At 39.8% G+C, this 27466-nt stretch overlaps 1 protein-coding gene across 1 annotated transcript; it reads right to left on the minus strand.

Annotated features, from left to right (window-relative positions):
* Positions 1-345: 345 nt before the first annotated feature.
* Positions 346-27466, minus strand: LOC121873660 (interferon-related developmental regulator 1-like). The gene is made up of 9 exons (XM_042377315.1): positions 27228-27466; positions 18531-18605; positions 17880-18006; positions 17614-17767; positions 16161-16343; positions 10495-10616; positions 8865-9019; positions 5171-5412; positions 346-1101 (listed from the first exon to the last, which is right to left on the minus strand). Exons 1-9 carry the CDS (start codon positions 27280-27282, stop codon positions 925-927), a joined length of 1290 nt encoding a protein of 429 aa, XP_042233249.1. The 5' UTR covers positions 27283-27466; the 3' UTR covers positions 346-924.

A 27466-nucleotide genomic window follows, 5' to 3' on the forward strand; every position in this document is an offset into this window, starting at 1 on the left:
CAGCAATGCTTTAAAAGTTGTGGAAAAATACTTACAATACTGTGACAGTGCTGCAGGTGCAGTGTTACCAAAGAAACCAGCAGATGCATCACCACTACTACTATTATCACCACCACCACTATCACCACCTAAATCATAATTTTAGAGATGCAAAAATGGATTTGCTTCAGCCAGAACAAAGGTGAATCATTTATAGGATCACTCCACAATTTATCTGATATGATACAGGGTAACCAGGTAACTACCTCAAACCCATGGCAGAATGCTGCCCACCTCATGGGTGCTTCACCAGCTTTAAGTGCACCTAAAATTTTTAGCTAAACAAAGGAAAAGTTAAAAGCAATATTACACACACAATTTATTATACAAATAAACAGTAGTAAATATATCACCAAGGGACCAAAGACATGTCAGGAGACCCATGTAAACAAATGTCTTAAAATGGACCAACATTGAAGTTTAAGCAAAACTACATTAATGTAAAGTTTCTTTTTATATATAGATAAAACAAAATTCAAAAAGCTTAGTTAGTTACCATAAGATTAAAAATATATTAACACAGGGCTGCAGGATCAACTATCACGGTGTAAGGGTAAAAATTAAACCTCTTTGCAGCTATTCTCTTTTCCCCATAAGAAAGTATTTAATACTTAGAAAAATCAGGTAAACATCTTCTATACAAATTTTATCTACAATTGAACAAATTTATGTACTGTGAAGCCATAGCTTTATTGATTTATAAATTAACTTTGTCTTTTAAATATTTTAAAAGTATGAGATATTATTACTCATTACATTAAATAAAAGCTTTTTCCAGGAATATTTAATATGCTGCAGTATGAAATGATGGAGATATCGTAATGGTACAGTCTTGTTAATGGCGGCAGGTCTTGGGAAGAAACCAAATTCTTAAATGAATTAGGATCAATCATCATAAGTCTTAGCAGCAGCTCTATTGTCACGGTTCTTGTTGCGGGCCATCTGGCGAGCCTTGCTGGCCGGGGACTCGTGGTTAGGTTTCTTCTGGTTACGTCGAGCCAGAGCTGCCATGTTGCGGTCTAGCTGCAGCGGTGGAGGGCCCAAGTTGAACATATCACGAACCTGAGGTAAAAAAACATTCGTGTAGAAAATAGAAAAGGTCTCTTATATGGCTGGAATTCTTGAATAAGGATGCTGTGTATACTTTCATATTCATCTCAACACTTTTGTGGGCAGATGACAAATATTTCTTCATCCAAAAAACTGAGTAATCTTTGACTTTCTCCTGTTCAGATATATCCTATGAAGTTCCCTAGTGCTGCTCTGTGGATTCTCCCTGTTTACATCGATGGCTCTAAGTCAGATGCAGGCGTGGGTGTTGGGGTAGTCTCTCCCAAACTCTGCCAGAATGTTAGTCTCCCAACTATGACATCTATTTTTACTTGCCTTCAAGATTATTTCTACCAAACCTCAGAGTGATTTACAATTTTTAGCGATTCTCGTGGTGTTCTTCAGGCCTTAGCTGGGGTCTCATTGCCACCTCTCTTAGTTATAGATATTTTACAGTGGCTGTTTTTCATCCAATGCCAGGGCCAGAAAGTCAGATTTTACTGGATTCTGATTCATGTTGAGAGAAGGGAAACGAGTGTGCCGGTGCTGTGGCAAAAGCAGCTACTTCTCACCCTGTGTCACATCATTCCCCTCTACCTGACTCTTATATGAAGCCAATAATAAGAGCTGCCATCCACCCCACATTAGATGTCAGGATATCAGGGACTGTCACACTGCCAAGAGACTGCTTTAACCACACATGGTTGATTCATGTTTTTTTTAATGGAGAGGGCACCCCCTCCCCATTGTGATGACTGCTTGGTCCCATTGAATGTTCGACACCGCCTGGTGGAGTGCCCCAGCCTCAGAGATCTTTGTCGTAAGCACCAGCGCAAACACACACACACTAATTGAGCAGCGCAATAAGGCATACTACACCAGGTCATCAGGGCAATCAGGTCAGCCAAGAAGTCTTATTATCCCAGGAAAGTGCACAGCTTCAAGGAGGTTGGCATCAGTCAGTGGTACTCTTAGGTGAAAGATCTCTGTGGTCTTAACCATCAGTCTCCCACATTTCCTTTTATCTCTCATTTATCTAGTGAGGAGGCAGCTGAGACAATTAATAACCACTTTGCTCCCATATGTCATACTCTACCCAGTCTTGACCTCACTCTCCTCCTGGCCTACTTACCTCCCCCCCTCCCAGTGTTCAACCATTTGAAATCTCCAACAAACTCCTGAAATTTAAATCTAAATGCTCTACAACCCCAATTGACCTTCCAATCAAAATTTACAGGGAGTTGGCAGTCAAACTTGCCACCCGCATCTGTTCCATTATTAATGCTTCCCTCAGACAAAGCAAATGCCCTAATGAATGGAAAACCGCATTTGTCACCCCTATACCCAGTCTACTCTGTGAAGACTTTGTTTTTGAATGGGCATTTGCTAGTATTTATCAGTCAATTGATCCACAACAACTTGGCAATATGAGGACCTCCTCTACATCACACTGCTTAGTTAGCTTCCTGGATTTTCTGCACAAAAACCTGGAGAAACGTAAGACATCACTGGCCATTGCCCTTCTTGATTTCAGGAAGGCTTTTGACCTTGTTGATCACTGCACAGTTATCAACAAGGCCATTGCACTAGGTCTGCCCACCAACCTGGTCTCATGGCTCACTGATTGCCTGAGTGAGTGTCGTCAGGCAGTGAGGTACCAGGGTTCTGTCTCCACATTCCAACACCTCATCTGCAGTGTTCCCCAGAGGACCAAGATGGGACCACTGTGCTTCCTGATCAACGACGCTCTATCGGATACTCCTCACAGGTGGAAGTATGTGGATGACTGCACTGTGGGGGTTACAGTGGACAACACCTCACCGGACAACTCATCGCTACAAGGCACCCTGGACAGGCTACAGGCATGGACTACAGTGAACAAGGTCACCATCAATCACACCAAAACTGTAGTCATGCACTTCAATACCGCCACCACTCCAGTGCAAGCTCCAGCAGTCACAGTGGGTGCCCATCCTCTCCAGTTAGTGCAGTCTGCCAAACTCCTGGGTGTAACTATAGACCACAAGCTGGACTGGAAGGCCCATGTAAACAACACAATCAAGGCAGCCTCGTACCGACTGTACATGCTACGACGACTCAGGTCACTTGGTGCACCCACGCCAGAGCCGAGACCCATCTACAACGCATTTGTTCTCCCCAAATTGAAGTATGCGTCACCAGCCTGGTCATCTTCTCTCAACTCTACCCAACAACTCCAGCTAGAGAAGGTACAGAAGAGGGCCTGCAGAATCATGCTCGGCGCAGACTACTGGTACTCCGGCTACATCAACGCTCTCTCCACCCTGGAAATGCCATCCCTCGGTGACCTCCACTACCACACACTAGCAGGGTTTGGCAGTGGACTACTGCACCATCCTCGTCATTGCCAACTATTGCCACCTGCAGCCCCCCGCCCACCTCGCGCAGTCCGCCACTACAACAAAATTCAGCCCATAAGAGCCAGCACTGATAGATATAAGAACAGCACCATCCCATCTATTAAAATAATAAACAGCTCCTGATTTATGTATTGTACAGCCCTGTAAATGTATTGAACATATATTATTGTCTGAATCAAATGTAAATTTGTATATTTTCAGCCATCGGCTGCAACTCTATTAATAAACCGTTTATTATTACTATTATTACACACAAGTCTTACCATATCTCTTTAATGCTGGGGGGGTCCTCTCCTTCGTGGAGGAAGGCGGCCTTCTACACAAGCTTTGAGTTTAATCTACCTTTTAAGCTTAAAAAAAGACCCCCAAAACTAGGGGTTGTCTTATACTCCAAGTATAAAATGTGAACCGTAAATCCTACAGCCTAGGTTGGTCCCATGGGTGGCAGAGATTTTTGGCTAACACCCACTTAACTCACGTTTGCCGAACTTAATTAACATAAACGGGTTACATTCTTAAGTCGGAACACAAGCTATGTGCATACCGTATTTACAGAATAATATTTATAATCCCACTACAATATATCATAGCCTAGATCCTAATATACAGTACACCAAAAATCACTTAATCACTTAGTTTAATCTCGTTCGTATTGGCGGATGTTCATGTTTTTTCAAAATTTTACCGTATTCCAACCAGAAATCAGTTCCTGTAAAAGAACCGACGCCTCGGTGACATCAGTGGCGTTCACAGTCACTACTACAGCAGTGAGTCATGTAAACTGGCCTTGCTTCAAACAGTCAAGTATCGTTTTTTTTTTATCAACTTTAGCTTACGGGTTTCGGTTGTTGCTTACCTGTATTGATGGTCAGTGAGACTCAGGACGGTTGGCAAGTATCGGCTAAAACTTCAATTTTAAATAGAAAATTTGGGGTTGTCTTATATGCCTTGTACACCAATATATACAGTATTAACATTTAAATAGTTTTATGAACGTTCTATATTATTTATCTTGCATTATTTGATTTTAGTCTTTTAAGCTTTTATTTTATTTTGGCGACATATGACCTTAAGTTATTACATCGCCAGGTATGTAATTACCACAATCAATCAATCCAAAAAATTCTTGTTAGCAGGACAAAAATATCATCATCAAATTATAAAACTTGGCAAAAAATCTATTTATAGCTTGATTTTCATGGTCCAAGTCTTAAAATGCAGGTCATTATCATCCCATTCTCCCCACAGTAAAAGACGGAGATTTAATGTACGTTGATTCTCGAAGTTGACATCCACATTAATATTAATCTTCTGAAGCAGTCCTTTAAGTTAAAACTGTATGCAAGTGTTCCAATATGATTCATTTCACCCATACTAAACAAGCTGCCAATGTAGAGTTTCAAAGTTTTCACTATTTGTACAATTGTCATTGTCACCATTTTTTTGGCCAAATTCCAATCTTGGGAATCCTGCTGAAAATATAAGCTCTTACAGTGCTTCAAAAACCGCTACAGTACTATTAATTTCTCTCAGACAACCTGCTGCCCTTCACAAGTTACTGAATTCACAACATGAACATTTACACACAGGTATTCCCATTCCATCCAAATTCTCCCTCTCACTTTTAAGGTGTAGTAAGATAGACTATAAAAACACAATATGTGTCAAGATAATGTACTTACCCCGATATTAAAAGTAAAGTGAATGCTAAGTCCTTGAGCCAGAGCACGACACAAGGAAGAGTACTGCAACTTGAGTGACCAAGTATCTAACAGTAGTTCCTGTCTCTGGTGCTGTGGCCCCAGAGACACTGTCTCACATGGTACCTCCTCTTCCTCCACAGTGCGTACAACATCTCGAAATGAAGCTCGCTGTTGTTTGCGGTCCTTTTTGGCTCTAAACTTGTGTGAATCTGTTGCTAGATCTGGAAATAATAAATAGTAACTAAATATTTATCATACACTTCTAATTTCCATGAAGTAGATGAGTACAATACTGGAAAAACAATTTCACTAACATCAAATGGTATACAGTGATCCCTCGGGTAACAAACGCCTCAGTTAACGAAATACCTTCCATAAGAATATTCAGTTCGGTTAACGAATTCCTTACGAATTTTTCCCAACATGTTTTTGCCTGCTTTCGCCTGCTCACCAGCTGTAGTATTAGTCCACCAATACAGTAATCGGATTTAGGGCTTAAATTCGTTACCATTTGAGTAAATATCAAGAAGGTTGTACTATTCAATAATTTTCCAAATCTTATATTAATTTTTTTAGTCATTTTAACAATTATTTAACATAATTGAAGTACAGGGAACTAGTTTTTAGCCCGCCAAACAGCCGCTTGACTCACCCAAAATGGCGTCACTTTGTGTGTCTGCTCAGTGGAGGAAGCATCTTGCTTGAGACTCTTGAACATAAACTATTTTTACATTTTTACAGTACAATTATTGGTCATTCTGAAATTTATTTTACATATTGACAATATATAGTGCAGTGCAGTATTGATTTAAAGAAAATAATCTTGAGTTACACCAAGTGAACTTAAAATTTTATGGGTGAAATGTCGGCATGAAGCATGGGGTGACTTCTCTTCCACCCCACTGCCTTCTCTTCTCCCTTCTCCTCCACCCCCACTTCTAATTCCCATCATCATCATCAACCAGGAGCCTTCTACATGCACACCTCAAAGTAAGTGTACTTTACTGCATTTTTTTCACTTTAGGTAATTTTCGGTGAGCTGGAACCAATTACCCAAAAACCCATTGAAACAATGGTTTCGGTTAACGAACGACCTTCTGGAATGAATAGTGTTCGTTAACCGAGGGACCACTGTACAGAAATTACTGTAAATTCATTTAAGATACTTTCAACTATTAATGTTATATCATTCCAAGACAAATGATAACATATCAAAAGTGTGTTGTATTAAAGGACTCTTGTACTGTTATTCTTTTGATTGACCATATGATATATTTAAGAAAGGTGTTGGCAGAAACTCAATAATGTGCAATGAGTGTGAAATGTGCAGCGGGGTAGAGGCAGACTTCGTGATGTTGCTGACTTTTAAGTGTCCCAGTGTGTGCAGGTAACCATGTGGCCTCAACAAAGATAAACTCAACATTGGGGATATATCCCTGAACTGTGTCTGATCTTTATTACCTGGTTGACTTGATCAGCGAGAGACGTGACTGAGGGGCGATATAATCGAGATGTATAAATGGAAGTCAGGGCTAAACAAAGGTACTCAAACTATCCAACCAGGAGCGAACTCATATCAATGGTTTTAAATTAGACAAATTTAGATTTAGGCGCGAGATACGTAAATATTGGTTTGGAAATAGAGTAGTGGACGAGTGGAACAAGTTACCAAACATCATCATTAACGCAAATATGCTGGATAGCTTCAAATATAGGTTGGATGGACACTTGACTGATAGGGGTGGGTGTAAACTGGACTGCCCAGTTTCCTCCATTCTTATATACCTGTACTTATGTACTGGAGCAGGTGCTAAGTCGAGTCAAAATTTGCTTGAGAAAGTTGAGAGTCGCTGCCTTTATTGATGGCAAGAGGACCTTCCTTCCACATAAAAGGTAAGATATATGCAAGTGGCATGAGAAGTGTTATGTTGTATGGCAAACAGACTTGAGTGATCCGAAATGAGAATGGTGAGGTGGCTGTGCAATGTGACACTGAAAGACAGGAAACCTTGTTCAGAGCTAAGAGGGCAGTTAGGTATTGAGAGTACAGGTATTGGTGAAGTTTTGTGTAGAGGCAGGCTGAGATGGTCTGGGCATGTGGAGAGAGTGGATGAGACCAATTGGGTCAAGATACTAGATACTAATCTTTTAATAACCTCATTATACACTTAAAGACCCTAGCTATTGAAGTGCAGTAATAACTGATTTTCTTTAAACAGTTCAGATAAGCAGTGTTATCTCCCCCCCCCCCCATATAATCGCTTTCTTTTACTTTCACATTGTTCGGACCGGGTAACATAGCTGGTGTTGCCAAAAGCTCTTATACATCTGGCAACTGTGTGTACAATATCAGCTGTCACAGTCCACTCAAGCCTTGTACCCTCAAAATACCTCAATTTTATGGAGGTATGGCATGCCATATTCTTTACAGAGTGCATTGGCTCTAATGCCTTCTTCATGTTTCATAATAATTTCTGCACTGTATATTAACAATATGGTAACTAAATTTCAGAATGACCAATAATTTTAATCTAAAAAATGCAGAAATATTCAAGAGACCAACCTTCTCGATATTTACTTCACTGGAAACGAATTTAAGCATAGAACCAATTACTGTATTGGCAGACTAGCCGATCAGGTGATGCGCACAACAAAACATGTTTGTCGTAAGGATTTCGCTAATTGAAGTTTTGCTCGTTAATCGAACTATAAATCCTTATGGAAACTAATTCGTTAACCAAAATTTTGTTAATCGAACCATTCGTTAACCAAGGGACTACTGTATGTACAGTATGTTGTGTTGTCAATGGAAAGACAAACAATGAGACCCTGCAATTTTGTGTAAATGAGGCAGAAAGTCATATCAACAACCTGGGACTTGGTCACAATTTTCATGATGCCATATGGCAGCAGGGTCTACTATTAGACAACACATTATACTTCCAATACCTTCCCAGGCGGTAGTACCTCCCTGTTTGGTCAGCACACGCTGTCTTTTTTACCCACGTGCATATCATACCTTTTCCACACATTCCAATATTTTGTTCATTAGCATATATTGCACTTTCTTAATCTCACATTTTCATTTATCATATTTTTCATTTTTGAGCCTTTAGAGCCATAAAGTGTACAAAATGAGATGAAGATTTATTTTCATAGAAATGTAACTCCCATCACATAAAGGAAGTCACAATTGGCTATTTTGATATTTTTAAATAAGTCAATGTTTTTCATAAAAAAACAAACTCTTCTCCCCAATTCTACCTCGACCAAAAATATCAATTCATCCCAAAATACTGTATCAAATTACTGAGAGTTGAGCATACAGTATAATAAAAATAGCATTGATAGATACTGGATGTTATGTACAGTCGGAGTCAAAAGTCTTGAACACTTAGCAATATCTGGCATCTACTTCTGAGTTATTTATACATGATTGGGATACACTAATAACACTACTTGTCATCACATATTATGCCTGAACCACAAAATGGGATCAAACTCTCCTTAATACCTAAGATCTTCGGGTACTTACATGCCAAATACTGTCAAGTGTTCAAGACTTTTGACCCCAACTGTACATATAGTGTTTAAAATATATAGGAAGAATATAGGCGATATAATGTGATGAAAATAAATGAGAAAGCATCTAAGTAGCATTAAGAAAGCTTACCTTTCAAGACAGAGCAGAGTTCTCCTCCACGGTTCCAATAATAATCATCATTATGACTTCGGGCAGCTTCATACAGCAGAGCCACAGCTTCCCCAGCTTGGATTCGAAGATCTACATCACTGCAGCCCAGAAGATCAAACATCTCACGCAACAACCTGTAGTAATTTTTTATTTACAAGCTCTCATATAAACTACATGACTTATTTTTAAGAAAACAAAATAAATAAAAATAATAAAAAATGAAAATAAATAAAAATATAAAGAAAAATACGCCTGTTTTAGCAACATTTATTGTTTCAGGGGAAATATGTCAAAGATCTATTTATTCTTAATGTGAACATTGTGTTGCAGGTGTGACATTAACAGTGTACTGTAGTCATTCATCAAATCAAACTGATAAGCTGTCACTCCATAAGCCTCCCATGCTGTGTACTATTCCAGATGATACTAAATGTTACATAATACTTCCTTGAGATAAATGTACAGTATATATCAGGTGCCTACAGGAGAGCTCAGGTTCTCAACTGGCTCAGCCATGTTAATATTTTTATTATTATCCACTCTGTATCTTTGTTTTTCTGGCTAAATAAACTTTTTCAATTCAATTCAAAATACAGTGTCAAATATGTCACACTGTGCATACCATTCTACATTTGTTTCCTAACAGACAGACAGCAGCAACACTGGCAATGCATTTGTACCATATTATTATACATTAATATGATAAAGTACTAAAAAATTGCTAAGAATGTATTATGTAACATAGTAATCTACACTCCTGTGTTACACCAATTATACTCTAACTGGGTGTCACCAGAATAATGTTCTATTAAGGCAGTACTGTACTGTAATAGGTGCCAAGCACTGGGGCAAAAATTTGGACCTTCATATACTCATTCAGTACAGCATCTCAATTCTAAATTCTTCACTATAAGCACTTGTGGTTCCAAAGCCAATCTTTTATCTAAATACTTTCATTTGAGTAAATTTGTTGCCTAATTTGGATAAAATATCTCTGTTAGTAATTACTATGACCAGTTGATTAAGTAGAACACCAACATTGGGGTGAAAAGACTAGGGTAGGGCTCACATCAAGGAGGGTAAAACAATTACTGGTAGACTGCACAAACTACTCAGTTGGATAGTGAATGTAAATATTGGACATCATAACTGTGATCAACATTTTACGGCTGTTTTCCACACTTGCGCGGGTTAGCCACGATTACCCGATGGCAACTTTCCATAATGCACCGTCTCTTGCACCCTCTAACGCCATTTCCTAAAACCTCTCCCCTTGACATTCTCGGCCTGCCCTTGGCTCTCCTCACTTCCAAATTTAAACTACTGCATCGTTTGATCCAATTGGTCTCATCCATACTCTGCACATGCCCAAAACATCCTGCAAAACTTCACCCTTTCAATACCAAACAGGCCCTTTTAGCACTGAACAGGGTTTCCCATCACATTGCACATCCACATTTATCCTTAAGGTAACACCACTCTAAGCTGTATATTTATATTACTGGTGATGTAGCTATGTACAGTATTTACAAATTTAATATACACTTAACATCATTCACTTCTGCAAAGGACCGACCACCATACAGTTATTTAGCTTGACAATACATACTTGTTGGCCATAGAGTAGACGGAGGTGGGGGATAAGAGACACAGCAGGAGACAGAAGCCATTGAGAGCTGCCGTGTGAAGTGCTGTTACTGCAGGTGGATGGTTGGGCAGCTCCCCATTACCCTGTTGAGGAAGGTGTTGTTATTAGTTGGTTTATCCTGGTTTATTAGTGCAGGTACACCACCGATTTTCTGGGAACTGATGGCCCGCCACTTTGTTTAGTCCGGACAAAATTACGAGAGGGCACTTGAAAGTCCGGCAACTGCCAGACTAGTTTACTGGGTGGCCACAGATGGCGTTGCCTCCAACTTCCAGACCTTTGTGATTAGCTCTACAGTTCAGTAAAATTCTAAAATTTGCCACTTTGGGAATGGTAGTACAGCAACATTCTTTTTAAGTACTGTACAGTAATTAATAAACTCGTTTCATTTATACTGTACTAATAAACCTGTATCATTTATAATAATGTATTACATTAAATCAATTAATTTACATTTAATATTTGTTTAATTTAAGTTTCTAGCAGTCCATTGTGCTTTAGAGACACAGGGGGTGTATAATTAGTGGGTCAGAGGTGTGTTGTTGAGTTATTATTACCTGACCTCGGTTGGTCCAGCTAAACGGATAATCCTGCAAGGCTTTGGAACCAAGGGTGCCGGAAAATCGGTGTTGTACCTGTACTGTACTAAAATATTCCAATCATAGCAACTGTAAGAACCTTCTATGATTCCCCTTTAACACTTCAAGCTTCTTCCTAGAATAAAGAGAAGTTCACAATAACAGTCTCCATTCTCACTACTGTTATAGATGTTCTACCACTGGTCTCTCTTTCCATAACAAAACACCAAATGTGGTCTACCCATTATTCCACACAAGCCAGTATCACCCATCAACAACCTGTCCTCCAAAAATCACTTTGTCTGCACTCATTCAAACACTGCTGCTTCCTGTATATTCAACCCACTCACTTCTAGTGCATCTTTCTCCCAACCCCATCAGATGATCCTCTCTAACATTATACAGTACAGTAAAAGTTCAAAAATCCGGATGCCAGAAATCCGGACCACCCGAGAATTCGGACTTTTCGAAAACTCAAACATTTTTTTTAGCTGGCTTTTGTGTGTATGTGCACATGCGTGAGCGCTACAGCTGCACAGCGAAAACAAGCGACCACGCGGTCGCCACTTTAAAATGAGCAATCAAACTGTGACAACGTATGTAATTTTGAGTCCTACTCTTTCCATTTACAGAGCCCATAATAATGGCTCCTAAAGTAGATAAACTTCGATGTGTGAAGAGAAAAAAGAACACATTGAAATTGAGTGACAAACTTTAAAAAATTAAAATAGAACGTGGTGTGAGCAATACTGTTCTAATGGAAACATACAACATTGAAAGTCTACAATTTATGATATAAAAAAGGCAAAGAATAAAATTCTAGAATTCACAGCATTTTCTTTAAAACTGCTCGTTTTGATAAATGAAGCATGGTATATTTGCTAATGAATAAACTATCAAAATGTACCTGTTCATCTCTTCTTTATTCCTCCTTAAATTTGAATTTTAAAAGTACTGCCTGAGAATCCGGAAAATCCGAAAATCCGGACCGACCCAATCCCCAAGCAGTCCGGAGTTTTGGACTTCTACTGTAGTGTGTTTGTTTAGTTCTTAAAGAGAGAATGATCGGAAGTTTTAATATTTAGTATTGAAATAATTGAAAGATGATACAACAATAACCTTCTCAATACTGTATTGGGTTGCCATTAATTTCACTTTAGTTCTGTCTTTGTCAATACATGGGAAGCAATATGCAGTGGGGTCTCAGAGTATGCGAGGGTTACGTTCCTAGGATCCCCGCGTAAGTGTGAATTCGTGTATATTTGCGCCCCCCCCCCAAGTTAGGGCGGTTCAGGGGGTTAGCTGCATAAGAGCAGGGTAGTGCACCAAGGATACGTGTACTGTACAGTACTCTAAATCCCTACATACAGTATATATCATTTTATCCATCAGGACTGAGAGAATTCAGGATAATTATTATTATTATATAGATTAAGGAGTGTTAACTGGTTCATTAAGACACAAGACATAATATTTAATTATGTCAGTCCTGCACTTAGCAAACACGGTGGGAACCCTCTGCCTTTTGAATTTAACATTAACAGCATGCCCTTGGAACTATGTAGCTCCTATAAATATCTTGGAATTTGTGTGAATGATGCAAACTTTGTCGGCAACCTTTGTGCCAAACTAATGCAGCGCATTAAACCTTCAGAACCCTTGTTGGCAAGGGCTATGGAATTAACATCACCTATGCCTGTACTTTCTATCTTCACTTCATTCGTTCTGTAGTTGACTATCATGCTCTCCATCTTGTGACTATTCTGCCTAAACAACTCAACAGCCTTGAGGTAGAGCAAAATGAAGCCATGCACATCATTCTAGGTTGCCCAAAATCAACCAGAATTGTAAACATAAGGAAAGAGCTTGGACTGCCCTCCCTACCTGAGAGGATAGCCCTACTTAATACCATGTTTTGTGTCAAAGTTTTGAAGAACAATGGTCCCCAAACTACAGCTCAAACTGAGTTGATGTTCTATCTAAATAATCCCGACTATCTCGCTAAACTTCCACAAAAGACTCTCTTTGGGGCGTGGCTTCATAAAAGTGTTGCAGATCTCTTGAAACTGAATGTCCCAATCACCCCAGACGAACCCATTAATGCCATTCCTCCTTGGCTGGATATATCAGTTCCTATTAATTACACTCCTGTTGGTAGTAAGCAAATGTTAAACACCGAAGTGATGAGATGTGTCACACTAGAAACTATTAACAGACACAGAGTATTAAATCAAGTGAATGTTATGCTATTACTGGTGGTTCTGTGCAGACAAACACAGGTAGAACAGGCTGTGCAATTGTAATATTTAAAGATGATAGTGTCAAACAAGCAAAGGCTGAACAACTGGGCCAGCACAACACAAACTGAACTAACTGGAATCTACTTAGCTGACAACCTTAAAGAAAATGGAGGTGGGGTGATATTCTGTGACTCTCAAAGTGCTTTGAAATCAATGAAGAGCCCGTCAGGCTCTATGTCTAAAGTTGTATGTGATATTAAGAGGAATGTGATAACTGCCAATGAGAACAACTTTCGTATTGAATTTGTGTGGATTCCGTCCCATGTTGGAATCAGGTATCATGACCGTGCTGATAGACTGGCCAATGAGGCATGTAAGAAAGAAAATGTTGACCGTGACCTTGGCCTGTCCAATGCTGTAATTAAAAACATTCAAGTCAGAATCATGAACTCTGATCTAGAAGAAGTGAGAAATGCAGAGATCTGGCAGTTGAAGCATTAGTAAATATGGCAAATTTTGTGACAAGAGGTACCAGTATGGCCAGCATAAGGACAGAACCAGACAATGTGACGTAGTCGTGGCCAGAATTAGGCTAGGATACAGACACATCTGGCAAGTTAGTAACGCTGTACCCATACCGTAACACTCTGCATGTAAACTTTGTGATAAACCTTTAAAGCATACACTTGAACACTATATTATTGAATGTGGCACTGTCAAAGACTTCAGGCCACCTGGCTTATTGTATCTTGAACTTTGTAATTACTACATTGAATCACGTGTGCTTGAGGACATTCTTGCTGTTTATCCAAAATTTGCTAGCCCACACTGATTAGTCTTCAATTAGAATATGACTCCAATGTATGTGAACCACTGACCTATATATACGGGAATGGGACAACTGGCCGCCGCCATCTGGCCGCAGCCCAACTGGCCGCGGGAAACTCGCCGCGGCGGACTGGGGGTAAACTGCAAACGCCTAATTTAGGTTAGGTTAGGTTCCATATGGCGGCCAGTCGGCCGCGGCGAGTTTCCCGCGGCCAGTTGGGCTGCGGCCAGATGGCGGCGGCCAGTTGTCCTAGACCCTATATATACTGCTAATGAATGTGATATATTTCCTTCTTTGTGTACGAACCTCTGTCCTGCATGGCAGTGAACAGTGGCATTACCCACATGAATTTGACCTATATGTAGTGTCGATGAATATGATGCATTTCTTTGTGTACGAACCTCTGTCCTGTATGGCAGTGAGCAGTGACATTACCCACATGAATCTGACCGCTATACATATATAGCTGTTAATGAATATGCTGTATTTCTTTGTGGATGAACCTCTGTCCTGCGTGGCAGTGAGAAGTGATACCACCCTTAGTGTCAAGTCCTGACTGAATTATTCAGAATAGGCAAACTGTACTACAAGCTTTGCCAATAATTTTGTTAAACTAAACTACTCAACATCAGCCCTCACCCACAACTTCATTTAAATTCCTCATACCACACACACCTACACTAAAAGGTTATATTTATTAGAGAAAGCTTGCTGGCAATTCAAAGTCAGCCTTAGGTTCCTGTCTTCTACATGATCACCCTACCCTAGAGGGGAGGGACTACAGTGCAAGTCCTTTTATCCGAACTCATCGGGACCAATGATGATTTGGATACCAGGAACTGGGAATAATTAACCTAAGGTCAAAATTCAGTTTAATGACAGCGTGACTTACTGAGAAGGGAAAAAACTGGGGAGGTGGCCTGTGACATGGCATGTTGCCGTTGTTACATGTAATGAAATAATAAAAGCTGTGGAATAATCATTACAATACTCTATCGTGGCTTAGAAATAAAGAAAATACAGGAATATCCCAGTTACCACAAAGGATGCATTCCTAAAAGTCATTGCAAACAATGGTGAAATTTTCCCCATAAGAATTAATGTAAATAGGAGAGGGAGATGCATTCCCAGCTGGCAACTTTCACCACACATTTTTTGATAGACATTAAAACTCCCATAATTTGAAATATTAGGGGCTCTGGGGAAAAAAAAAAGTTTTCTGTCCCAATCAAAATTTAAGCATTTAAAAGTAGAGTACCATATTTAGGTGTTTGGTCCAGGGCTATCAGACATAATGGCTCAAGCACTGCACATTGATGGAAGAACAGAGGGGAAAAAGCTTGTGCAGTAGACCGCAGCTGTACACTCCACAACTGACCAACACGAACTGAACGTGACCAATACGTGTGATACGTACAGTATAATACTTGTTTACAGAGGTTGGCGGTCGCATTCCTTGGCGACACACGTGCATCATATATATTCGTGAATGTTTCTCACGACCCAAATTTTTTACCAAATACGTACAAAATATATTTGTCAAGTTTTGTAATATTTGGTAGATATTTGAAAAATTAGAGACATTTTGGATTACGCTTGCTACCATTGCCACAAAGGTACTAGTTACAGCTGCTACACCCATAATGACAACCTATTTCAATATTTGTCTCCAGACTATTGAGCCTGTACTGTAGCCAAATATTCCCTTCTGTATAATGTTAATGAATGAGTATGTCAATTCAGTAGTATCTTATACAAAGGTTTGTACAGTACTGAATTGTAGTGAGATGATCGTTCATTCAAGTGAAAATTAAGCAGTTATGCTAAAGTTTAATTACTGTATTTTACTGTATACATTTTGTGGGACGATAAACACATTTATAAACCAATCACTGAATTTACTGACACTTCTTAGTTCATGAATAAGATTAACATCACTGGAAGTCTCTACAATACTGAAAAACACAACATATGAATTACCTTGGGTAAAGAGCCACCAAATACTGAGTGGAGTGTATTCATGGCAGAGGTGACATCAGCCAAGTCATGACAAGCCAAGAATGCAGACAAAGCCAGAGTGAATGCACATTCTTGCCGCCCAGCAAGTGGGCCAGATGGGTCAGTCAGAGCCACGGTCAACACAGGCTGCAGGGTCTTGTACACCTGTAACACATCACTACTATAATATTGACACTTGCTAAGATAACTAAACTTAATTAAAACATCATTTTGTACTTGCTGGCAACTATTTACTACATTATAAATACTGTATACCGTATTTGCCGGCATATAAGACGCACCCCTATTTTACAAGGATATTTTATGATTTTTTTATTAAGTTTCATCATACAATTATTGAATGTGGATTAAAGTGGTTTTGTAGGGGAAAACATAAGATTTTGTGCATGTAAATATAATATATACTGGAATCAAGTAGGAAATAATATATATAGTAACATTATACTAACCCAACTCTACCTCTGATCAGAGCAGCTGTGTGGCTTGTTTATATTTTGGTCAAGAGAATTACTGACAGGATTTGAAACTCGTATTTTTGGCTGTGATGTTTTGTGTAACTGCAATCTGCCACCAGGGTGTAGCACCATCACTATTGTTTTGGCAGCATCGACTCATTGCAAATGGCTGACTGGTGGCTGAACTTTCTGTTAACATTTCTTTAATCTTTCTCGGGTCATCTTTCATTCAGATAATAAACAAATGTTTCTTAAGGGTAACACAGTCGTTAAATAATGTAAGACGTGTACAGTATCTGGTGTGGGTTACATATGCTGGGGAAGGAGGTACAGTGAGATGTTGTGAGCTTCCCTCTGCCATTAAGCCAATGTAAGCCATAATTTACGTCTTCGGCAAAATTGCGGAAATTTTGTGATAATAGATTGTGATAATTTGGCTTGTTTTCAGTATTTTATTATTAGTAACACAATTTTAGTGCTTAGTGGACTACTGCTCGTCCCAGACTCCCTAGCTAGGCACCTCCGCCTACGGCTCTCGGCCTCCCATCCGTAATACGGGCGCATTAGACGCAGGGTAATTTGCGATACATTAAAAAATAGATAAAAAATGCATTTTATACGCCGGCAAATACGGTATACTGTATATAGGATGTAATCCAACATGGAGGTGAACTCCACTATCCAACACTGTATAGACAAACAGAAAATGCAGTGTGTACGATCAAGTTTTTTAATGTATACAAGCAGCCACCACAAATACTATCTATAAACATATCAAATTACAATTCAGTTTTAAATTTATAAAATTTGGATACAAGTCAAAGCTTGAAACTTAATATCCTAATGCCCCCCATCATTCCAAGAAATAATTTTGGTTACCACCAAAACATTACAAAATCCTTAACCTGTCTCCATTCACTTAACCCAAATCTGTTGACACATAACAAATGAAGTCTGACCTGTTCTGCCTCAGGTACTTGTGACAGACTGAGGACGAGGAGGGATGCCAGCCTTGCAGCCGCAACCTGTTCTGGTCCTCTCCCTTTTCTCAGTGATCGCTCTACCAAGTCACATATAGTCTGATGATGGTCTAGTAGGAATGGTGTCAACACCCTGCGATGGATAAGAAATTTAGGTCTCAAATCTATGTTCAATTGACTGTCAATCAAGTTTTCATTTTGTACTTCTTGGGAACAATGACAGGCACAACACACTAGTAACTAACCTCTTCTGAAATGCAGTGGTGAGGGATGTCAGGGCGTTGGTGCGGGTGTGTACAGACTTCTCCAGGGCGAGATCCATGGCTTCACGTACCTTCTGTTCATATGCCTCAAGTTCCGACACTCCTTCATCTGTCGACACAAAAGCTTCGGTGTTAACTGTAAAATCTGATAATTTATCATTTGCCAGAGATAATTTTGAATCAACTTAACTATTCAACTTTATTGTTGAATAATATTCAACTAAATCTAATTACACATTATACTGAATTGTTTATTCAAATCATTTTAAGATTAACAACCCATAACAACATTGAAATTTATGAACAAAATTATTTAACCCTTTCGCTGCGTTTCCCGCACACGTCATTTTATTCTGGCTACCGCCAGATAAATTTATTCAGCTTAGGGTAACCTCCTGCAACCAAAGGGTTAAAATTAAGCTATTACCACAGTACAGAACTGCCTCTCAACTTATTTTAATTAGATAAAATACCATTACCTGTACTGCAAAGTAATTGTTCAAGTAAAGAGCTCCATGATGATATCTACACCAATCCTTGTTAGATGCACTGTATCATAACAATCTGAGAGACAACAACTAAATGACCACCATTTACACTGGAAAAAGGTGAGGATAGCATATTAACACACACCATCCGTGAGCTGAGCCGTGGAGTCCGTTTGATCACTGCTGACACTGGCAGTCTCGTCATCTTCACCACCAACAACTGTCAAAAAATATAATAGAAATGTAATAAAAGTTGCTGCATCTCGTGATAATACTAACAACTGCATTACTTATGCAGGGTTCTAAAAAAATTATAAAGGTACATGTAGACACTGTACTGTACATCATCATATCATGAAGCGACACAGATGAAGAAATTTCAGAAACACAAAGGCATAAATCTAGTTTTGGTCCTTGTTTAAACCCTTTAATTCTTCTTCCCTCAAGCTCTTTCTTCCTCCTCAAAGTTAGTCTCATTTTAGTACAGGTTCTGTATCTGAATTTGGTACAGCAGAATCCCAATAGTTTGGCATCAGGTCAAAATAGTATCATACTGTATTTAAAGTTGATTTGGAAAAGCCCGATGGTCCAGCTCACTGGCTAGCTGCATGAGAAGGATGTTGTGATGAGTTTTGCGAACAGATTGGCAGACTTTATCACAGCGTCTGACAACACCCGATGAAGCAGCTCATTGGCTAGCCACACCTGCAGCATTTTGTGATGAGTTTTATTATCAAACTGACGGAGTGAGTATCCCGACCATTCATGATCCAGTTCCCATTTTCCACGCTGCTGTTCACCAGTTCACCTACAGTATAGTTGTGTTGTGTTTATCCATCATTTGTAATGGCTTCTAATGTGAACGGAGGTAAAAGAGGTGGTAAAGGTGTGAAAGAAAGTACTGTATATAACTTTGACAATACTGTACATCAGAAAATGGACATAATAAAGCGGCTTAAACCAAACAAAAGTACAATACAATATTAGATCATCAGAGCCTTAAAAGTACAGGGAACCGAAAAGCAACAAACAATGAAACAGCCTAAAGTGCATCAATTAGATAGTGTTTTGTATAAATGGATCATGGTTAAGTGGACCAAAGAAAGTCAACAACAGGGCCTAGGCTAATTGAGAAAGTGAAAGCTTTTTATAGTGACATGAACATTTACTGAAGTGTACATTTTCTGTTGGGTGGCTACATAATTTCGAAGTACAGTATTGTACATCATAACATTTGTAAGCTGGATGTTTGTGGTGAGCAGAGGTCTGCTGATGGTGTCAGACTATCAGAATTCTGCTATACTTTCTGTGTCCTCTGATACCGGGCTACTTTAGACACCATAGTTATTTGCCCTCCGTCCTTCAGTTGTGGGAGCCAATAAAAACGAACTCGGATCCTAAATGTGTCTAGAACAAACCAGATCTTTCCCTCCCATTATTTGGTTCACTTCCTTACATTGTACAGTAGAAATGAATGTCAACACCATCACTAACTGTACTGTACAGGTGAGGAAAGGCAACAATTTGGTGAAGAGTACTGGACTGTACCGTACACAAGGCAGAGAAAAATAACAGGTCGTGGGTAAAATTTGGGGGCGGGTAGATGGATAATAATTAATCATAGAAATGTCAGGGGAACAATTTGTGTTAGTTTAATTGAAAGGAAGTTATTACAGTACATAACCACAGGAGCAAAACAGTGAAACTTGTGATATAGTCTGACTAGAATACCATAAACACAACAAAGAAGTTAAGTGCTGCACCACTATTGGAGATTGAGGTTCCCCCATCAGAGGTGTCAGTTGCAAATGTGGAGTTTTATCACCACCATCCATTGTGGAAATTCCTCCATGTCTATGAACCTCTGCACAGTCACATGACTGACTTTTTTTTTTTACGGGTGTTACCCCACCCGGACACAGGTCACCGACCCACATCAGGGCCCGGGGGCGAAAACGTAATAACAATAATAATAATAACAATAATAATTCAGAAAAGTAAAATTTATAATAAAAAAATAATGATAACAATAATAATACTGAAAACACTGCAATAATAATAATAATAATAATAAGGAACCATAAAGAAGTTAAAAAAAAAGATCATTAGTGAGAAATGATATACAGTATGTATGTTGTGTTGTCAATAGTAAGAGAAACAATTGAGACCCTGCAATTGTGTGTAAATGAGGCAGAAAGTCAGAACAGCAACCTGGGACTTGGTCACAATTTTCGTGATGCCATATGGCAGCAGAGTCTACCATTAGACAACACATTATGCTTCCAATATCTTCCCAGGCGGTAGTACCTCCCTGTTTGGTAGCTGCCTACTACCTGATGGGACTGGGACATGCCCAGGAGGTGAAAGGTATGATTATAAATTTTTTTTTATTCTCAACTATATTTGCAATCTGATGATTTAGTTACTAAAACAGGGCTAAGGATGGTAGACCTTTTTTTCAAAATTGTCATTAATTCAATGGTATTCTACCTACAGTATTTTCAGAGTGACCTTTAAAGAATAAAAACTTATGAAACTATTATTATATACAGTACAGTATAAGGTTTATCTGACTCTTACCAATGGTTGAGTACTAGTCAAATTTTTATGAGATGTAAGCTAAAGATAAATGCTGAGAATTATGTAATGGTAATTCAGAATAAAGACTTGGATAACAATACTGTCCATGAAAAGAAGGCACGTAAGCTTGGAAGTTCAGAGCAAACTGCAGGTCTGTATAGAAGCAAGGTGTTGAAATGAAGGGAAAAAGTACAATTCAAACTGCAATACAAAAATCAGTTACCAAGCTAGCTGTAATGAAACACAGTTTGCCAGAACCTAACTATGCTTTATTCATCTTTTAACTGTCCTACAGCAATACAATAGTGCAGAATATAAAACAATAGGATTTAACAAAATGAGATAGAATGCCGAAACACAGAAGGGACATTTAGTCAAGTGCAAAATGACAGTACAGTAGAGTAATTCTTTATCCACATAGCTATCCCAAGACTATAAGCATTACATCCCTAAGACATACATTAGTACATAAGAACAATACAGAGGTAAACCACAAGTCCATATTACACCAGCTATGTCTTATATTCAGGGCAAATAAAATGGATGGGATAAAAAAAAAGTGAAGAGAAAGTTTGTTGAAGTGGGAGAGCTCTGAAGAAGAGTGAAGGGTTGCTGATATGGTAGATACTGTAGATAAGAATAAGAAATCACTGTGATTAGTTACATAAGCTACCTCAAGTGTAAGAAAAGCCAGCTGGCATCCTCTGCATATGAGATAAGGGACTACATGGGACTAAAAATGAACTATCAAGTACAGTAATAACCTTTTCAGGCATAAATTACAGTACCACCATTAGAAACATATTTACTGGGTAAATTATACGACTCACTGTTACATTCTCAACTTATCCAAATTTGGTTTATGAAATATTAGTTGGATGAAATTAAGATTTGGACAATTTAAAAACATTCTGAGATGTTGTCATCTTCACAAGTCAAATTGCCCACCAAAACATTACAAATACTGTACTATTCTGTACTTCAATTTCCAAAACTTGGTTAATACAGTAGCTACAGTACTGAAGATGGCCTGCTACACCAACACATGGCACAAGTCCTCTCCTTCGCTCACAACGGACATAAAAAGTGATACACTATTACACAAAATACTCCTCCAAATTTTTTCAATTTTCTTGAGGTAAAATGATTTCATCTTCCATGAAGAAATTTCCTTTATTTGAAGCTAAAGCGGAACACATTTGTTGGCTAATATTGACAACTTTACCGCCAACACGCTTATTTGGTTTGATGTTTGCAGTACAGTACAGTCATAATAGCCGCTTAGGTTAGGAAATGTTAGTTTAGGGTTAGGTTTAACACATTTGCCATAACTACGACAGTATCCACTATAAAACACAGTGAAATAGCAGCATTTTAAAATTGTTTTCAGAAAACCAGCGGCAGCAAAGTCGCCAATAATTACCCACTTATTAGGTATTACCCACAGTGTAGCAGTAACTGGTGTATGCAGTACTTGGCAAGTTTCCAGACTCGTATGTAAACAAGGTGTTCTGAATTTTACGATAGAAATCTTCCGTCTAGAGAAAGATTTAGAAAGCCAAATTTGCTTTCTCTTGAAGGTTATACTGTATGGTACTGTAGAGTGAGGGGCCTTATGATCCAACACAGAGAGAGATAAATAAAGGTGATATAACTAAGGTACTTAAACTATTAAATTAGAATGAACACAACAATGGATTTATATTAAATAAATGGCAGTGTATATTTAACTGTGACTGGCTAAGTTCCTACGAATGCTATTTTACCCCTGAGTGAGCTCTAATTGGCTAATCAAATCGAAATGACAATGCACAGAACCTAGAACTAAAGGTATTATTTCACTTGTACACGAATCTCAGGAATTGTGCAGTTGTTATCAGTAGTTCTGACTACTCTAAGACACGCTGGTAAATATTTAACAGCTGCCAACATCTAATTGACTTTTTATGTTTTTATTGTGTAAATCATTGTGTAAATCATTGTGTTAAATACAAATATCACCTTCATTGCCACCGGAAATGAGCAAAAGTTAAGAGATTGAAAAAAATAAATAAATAAAAGTGGGAGGTCAAACTTTGGAAAAACCTCACAAACCTAACCTAACCCCTCGTGTGTAAGAAGGTTATCATAAGTAAGAGACACAGGAGGGTAGAGTGAGGAAGTGTCCGTCTCTTGCCACAGTACCATGCAGGGTGATCTACACGGTACTCACACTCTGAATAACATCTTGAACATTTAACAGATGAAACAAGAACACCGTCAGCCCTAAAAATGTCAATGACTGCTGCTTCATTGGCCAAAATGAGCTGAATAATGCGGCAGCCAGTCAATGTGCATCCACCTCACACAGACGCCATCTTCCAACTGCCCGGGAATCGAGACTTGTGTTGATTAGTGCACGAATATTACGTCACATTGGCACACACGCTGATTGGCACGCACGACTATGACTTCACATCAACAGTGACACTGATTGGCCAAATATTATAAAATAAGTTAAAATAACTAAAAAAAATATAAATTTCCAACAAAAACATTGACACTTAATTATTTATTTTCTCTATCTCCCATATGACTCAATATTTAGTTAGGTGGTGGTAACTAGTGAATATTAACCCACTTTTCTTCAATGGCATTCTGGTGCAAATTACGTATAAGCGAGATACTTAACATTTTATTATGTATGTTCTACGCAGTATACACCCAGAGCATCAAACGACTGTGGAGCTCCCCGGTTAGGTTAGGGTTTTGTTTTTCCGATGGTTTTCTGAACACCTTTTACTTATATGGAAGGGGGGGGCTTAATCTCAGAAACTACTGATTTCAGCCAGAAATGAAGGTCAAATTCATTCATAACACATCAAAAACCACCAGAAAATCATAGTTTCAACTTCGATTTTGCTTAATGGCAACAAGAGAAATTTTACCAAACCTACTACTACTACTTTGCTGTCACTTGGAATCGGGTAAGATGATCATCCAGCAAAGATACAATGATATGAGTTATTAGGGATGTCACCTAGGTTGGTGAGTTTTGAGGTGACTAAAGAGGCAGATACGGGACTGACAGAGTCGTTCACATTCAATGCACACGTGGAAGGCTCCACCTACTACTACTGGAGGGGCGACGGCAGTGCCTTTCCAGCGTTAACGCTTGTCTGCCTTGGTTTGCAATCGGGCTAACTCAAGAGTATTAACACCTTCTCGTGTGGTGCTCCTCCAAGCATTACGATGTGGAGTAATCGACTCCCAGGTGAGGCGGTCGACTTGGCACTTTTTCAGGTTTGTCTCAAGACTATCCTCATACCTTTTCAGTTGCCCGCCGGCGTTACGTTTACTATTCGCTTGGTAACTGTAATGTAGCTGCTTTGGCAGTCTACTGTCATCCATGCTGGTAACATGGCCAGTCCAGCGTAGTTGTACATGGATAATGGTAGCCTCGATGCTCCTACAGTTGGTGTCAGCAAGAATACTGGCTTTTGTTCTCTTGTCTTCCCAATAAACTTGGAGGATGGAACATAGACTACGTTGGTGTAAGTTTTCAAGTGCCTTGAGGTGCCTCCTGTATGTGACCCATGTCTCGCTGCCATATAGCAATGGTGGAGAGGACCACTGCTTGACATACGTGCAGCTTTGTAGATAATTTCAGCTCCCTACAGCTGAAGACACGATTTCTGAGTCTGCCAAAGGCTTGAGATACACATCTCATCCAATGCTGAATCTCTTCATCGATGTCTGCAGTGGTGGACAGACGGGAGCCGAGATACCAAAAGTGGGTAACATTAGATAGGGTAGTACCGTTAAGCTGGATGGATAGTGGAGGTGTGGCTGAACCAGGGTCAGGCTGAAAGAGAATCCGAGTCTTAGGTACATTCACCTCAAGGCCGAAGTGTGCATACGCATCTGCATAGGTGTTCAGGATCTCCTGTAGGTCATGTTCAGTAATGGAAGCTGCCGACACCTTTACTCTTGCCTGGAGTCGTCTTATGTTGAAAAGACCCCCCTTCACCCGGTACTCGATGTTCACCCCGCTGGCTAAATTGGCACTGGCACGAGTAAGGAAGGCAGCCAGAAAATAGAAAAGAGAGTTGGTGCCAGTACACACCCTTGTTTAACCCCAGTTTGGATGGGGAAGAGCTCTAACTGTGTGCAGTTGTGGAGGACACTGCCGTTCATGCCATTGTGGAGTTGCCTCGCAATGGCGATGAATTTTGGTGGGCAGCCAAAACGGATGAGGGTCCACCAGAGGGCTTCCCTGGTGACCGAGTCGAAGGCCTTGGTTAGGTAGAACAAAGTCATGTACAGATCACAATGCTGTTCTCTGCACTTTTCCTGTATCAGGTAGGCAGCAAAGATCATGTCAGTGGTGCCACGTGATGGTCTAAAACCACGTAGAGATTCTTGGAGGAAGTTTTCTGCCTCAGGAAGAAGTCTGTTTAGGAGGGCTCGGGCGATAATCTTGCCAGCTACGGAGAGCAGCGAGATCCCACGGTAGTTGCCACAGTCTGACTGGTCTCCCTTGTTCTTATAAATATTGACGATGGAGGCGTCTTTAAGAGCTTGAGGGATTTCCTCCTTTTCCCATATATTCTCCTGGAGAGAGTGGAGACGGCTTGTAAGCAGAGGTCCTCCTGCTTTATACACCTTGGCTGGGATTCCATCATGCCTTGAGGCTTTGTTATTTTCATCTGTTTGATGGCAGTAGCTACCTCATCCAGGGATGGAGGATAGCTGAGGTGGGTCAGCTCTGGATGCTGAGGGACCTGTTGGGTAGTCAGGACATCCACATCGGTGTTTCGGTTGAGCAGTGAACGGTAGTGCTCTTCCCAGTGCTGAAGGAGGCCTTCATCATCTTTAATTATGAGGCTACCGTCAGATGAGCAGAGGGGGGCTATGCCATGAGTGGCTGGCCAATAAAATGTTTTAGTGGAAATGACAAATTCACGCATCTTGTGTTGATCTGCATTTTTTTGTGTTTCACCTGCTTTATTTTTAAGCCAGTCATATTAGTCTTTTGATTGCGAAGTTCCCGCTGGGCTGCCGCTTTCTATTTACGGAAGGTATCAGCTTTGGTCAGAGACTGAGGGTTGTTCTGCCAGTCAGTAAAAGCAGCACGTTTATCATCGATGAGTACTTTGATTTCCAGGTCATTTTCATAAAATCAGTCCTGGTGTATTCTTTTGATCTGGCCGAGGGTCTCTGCAGGTCTTTGTCATAACAGTATTAAGAGTATCCCATTCGGCACCGGGATTCACGTTGTTTGCTGTAGGGTTGTTTATCAGCCCATGTTCGAGCTGCTCTCTGAAAACATGTGCTAACGCTGGATCCTTCAGACGCTTGGTACTAAAACCTCTTCTGGAGGCTTGCTGCCATCGCCGTTTTGGGGCAACGTGAAGTGGGAGCTTGGCTCTGACTAGTCGCACAGACAGGACCGAATTGCACTGCCTTACCTCACCAAACTTCCTAACTTGTGCATTATCATTCATATTTTCCGATCATCACCCAAACATTTCAAGAACAAAATAAACACGGTGGATATCTTGCCGTTTGTTTGCCGGATACTTAATGCCTTAGCTCAGCACCAAATGACGCGACTTCCCATGGACACACCTTATCACGTGCTCTAAACATGCTACCTCATAGCTAATGGAAAGTTACAGGGGGTGATAAGAGTATATAATTCAATGGTAATTAACCTATTTATATAAATACTTCTGCCTATAAGACAGGGGCTATTACAGACATTTAACCAATCAGAGTGCACTCACGGTAAAATAGCGTCAGTAGGAACTTAGGTCACAGCAAAATATGCACTGCATAAATATACTTATATTTAGATGGGAATTAGGTAAACACTGAAGAAAATAGGTGTGGATGAATAAAACAAGTTAAGATACACCATCTTTAACTGGAACACGCTGGGGAGCTTCAAATATTGGTTTGACACATACATGAGTGACAAGGGCTGGGGCAGCCAGCCTGGGCCTACAGCAGTTTATTCCTTCTCGTGTTCTTATGTAACACTGAACCCAAGATGGATGACTCTCGAGTGACCATTATTATATAACTCATATATCTAACATTTATTGTCTCAGTGCTCCAGCTGGACAGAAAATTTTTGCCCACAAGCCCTTGCAAAACTACCTGACCCCCATACTCGTGCAGCGAACTCAACATTGTTATAGTTCCTGGTAGGTTACATAAGGCGCCCGTGGGGATTAAAATAACCCAGAAATAGAACAAAACATGACGAAATTCTTACCCAGAGCGGCTGCGACGGCAGCTGCTCTCCGAGAGATCTTCTTTTCCCGCGGCATATTTCTGGGCACTCAGACGTTAGTTCACCGGGATTTATACCACTTCACGAAGGCAGTGTCTTGGGATTCCTAAAACAACACCAATATATTGCCTGGGAGAAGAATGAAAATGAATGTAGCTCCAAAACCATACGCATCGTGTTCAGGGGCTCGACTAAATCGTGAATTCCACGATATGGCGGAC

The sequence above is a fragment of the Homarus americanus genome, unplaced genomic scaffold, assembly GCF_018991925.1.
Source record: "Homarus americanus isolate GMGI-L3 unplaced genomic scaffold, GMGI_Hamer_2.0 scaffold55640, whole genome shotgun sequence".
In the NCBI taxonomy this organism is placed as follows: domain Eukaryota; kingdom Metazoa; phylum Arthropoda; class Malacostraca; order Decapoda; family Nephropidae; genus Homarus; species Homarus americanus.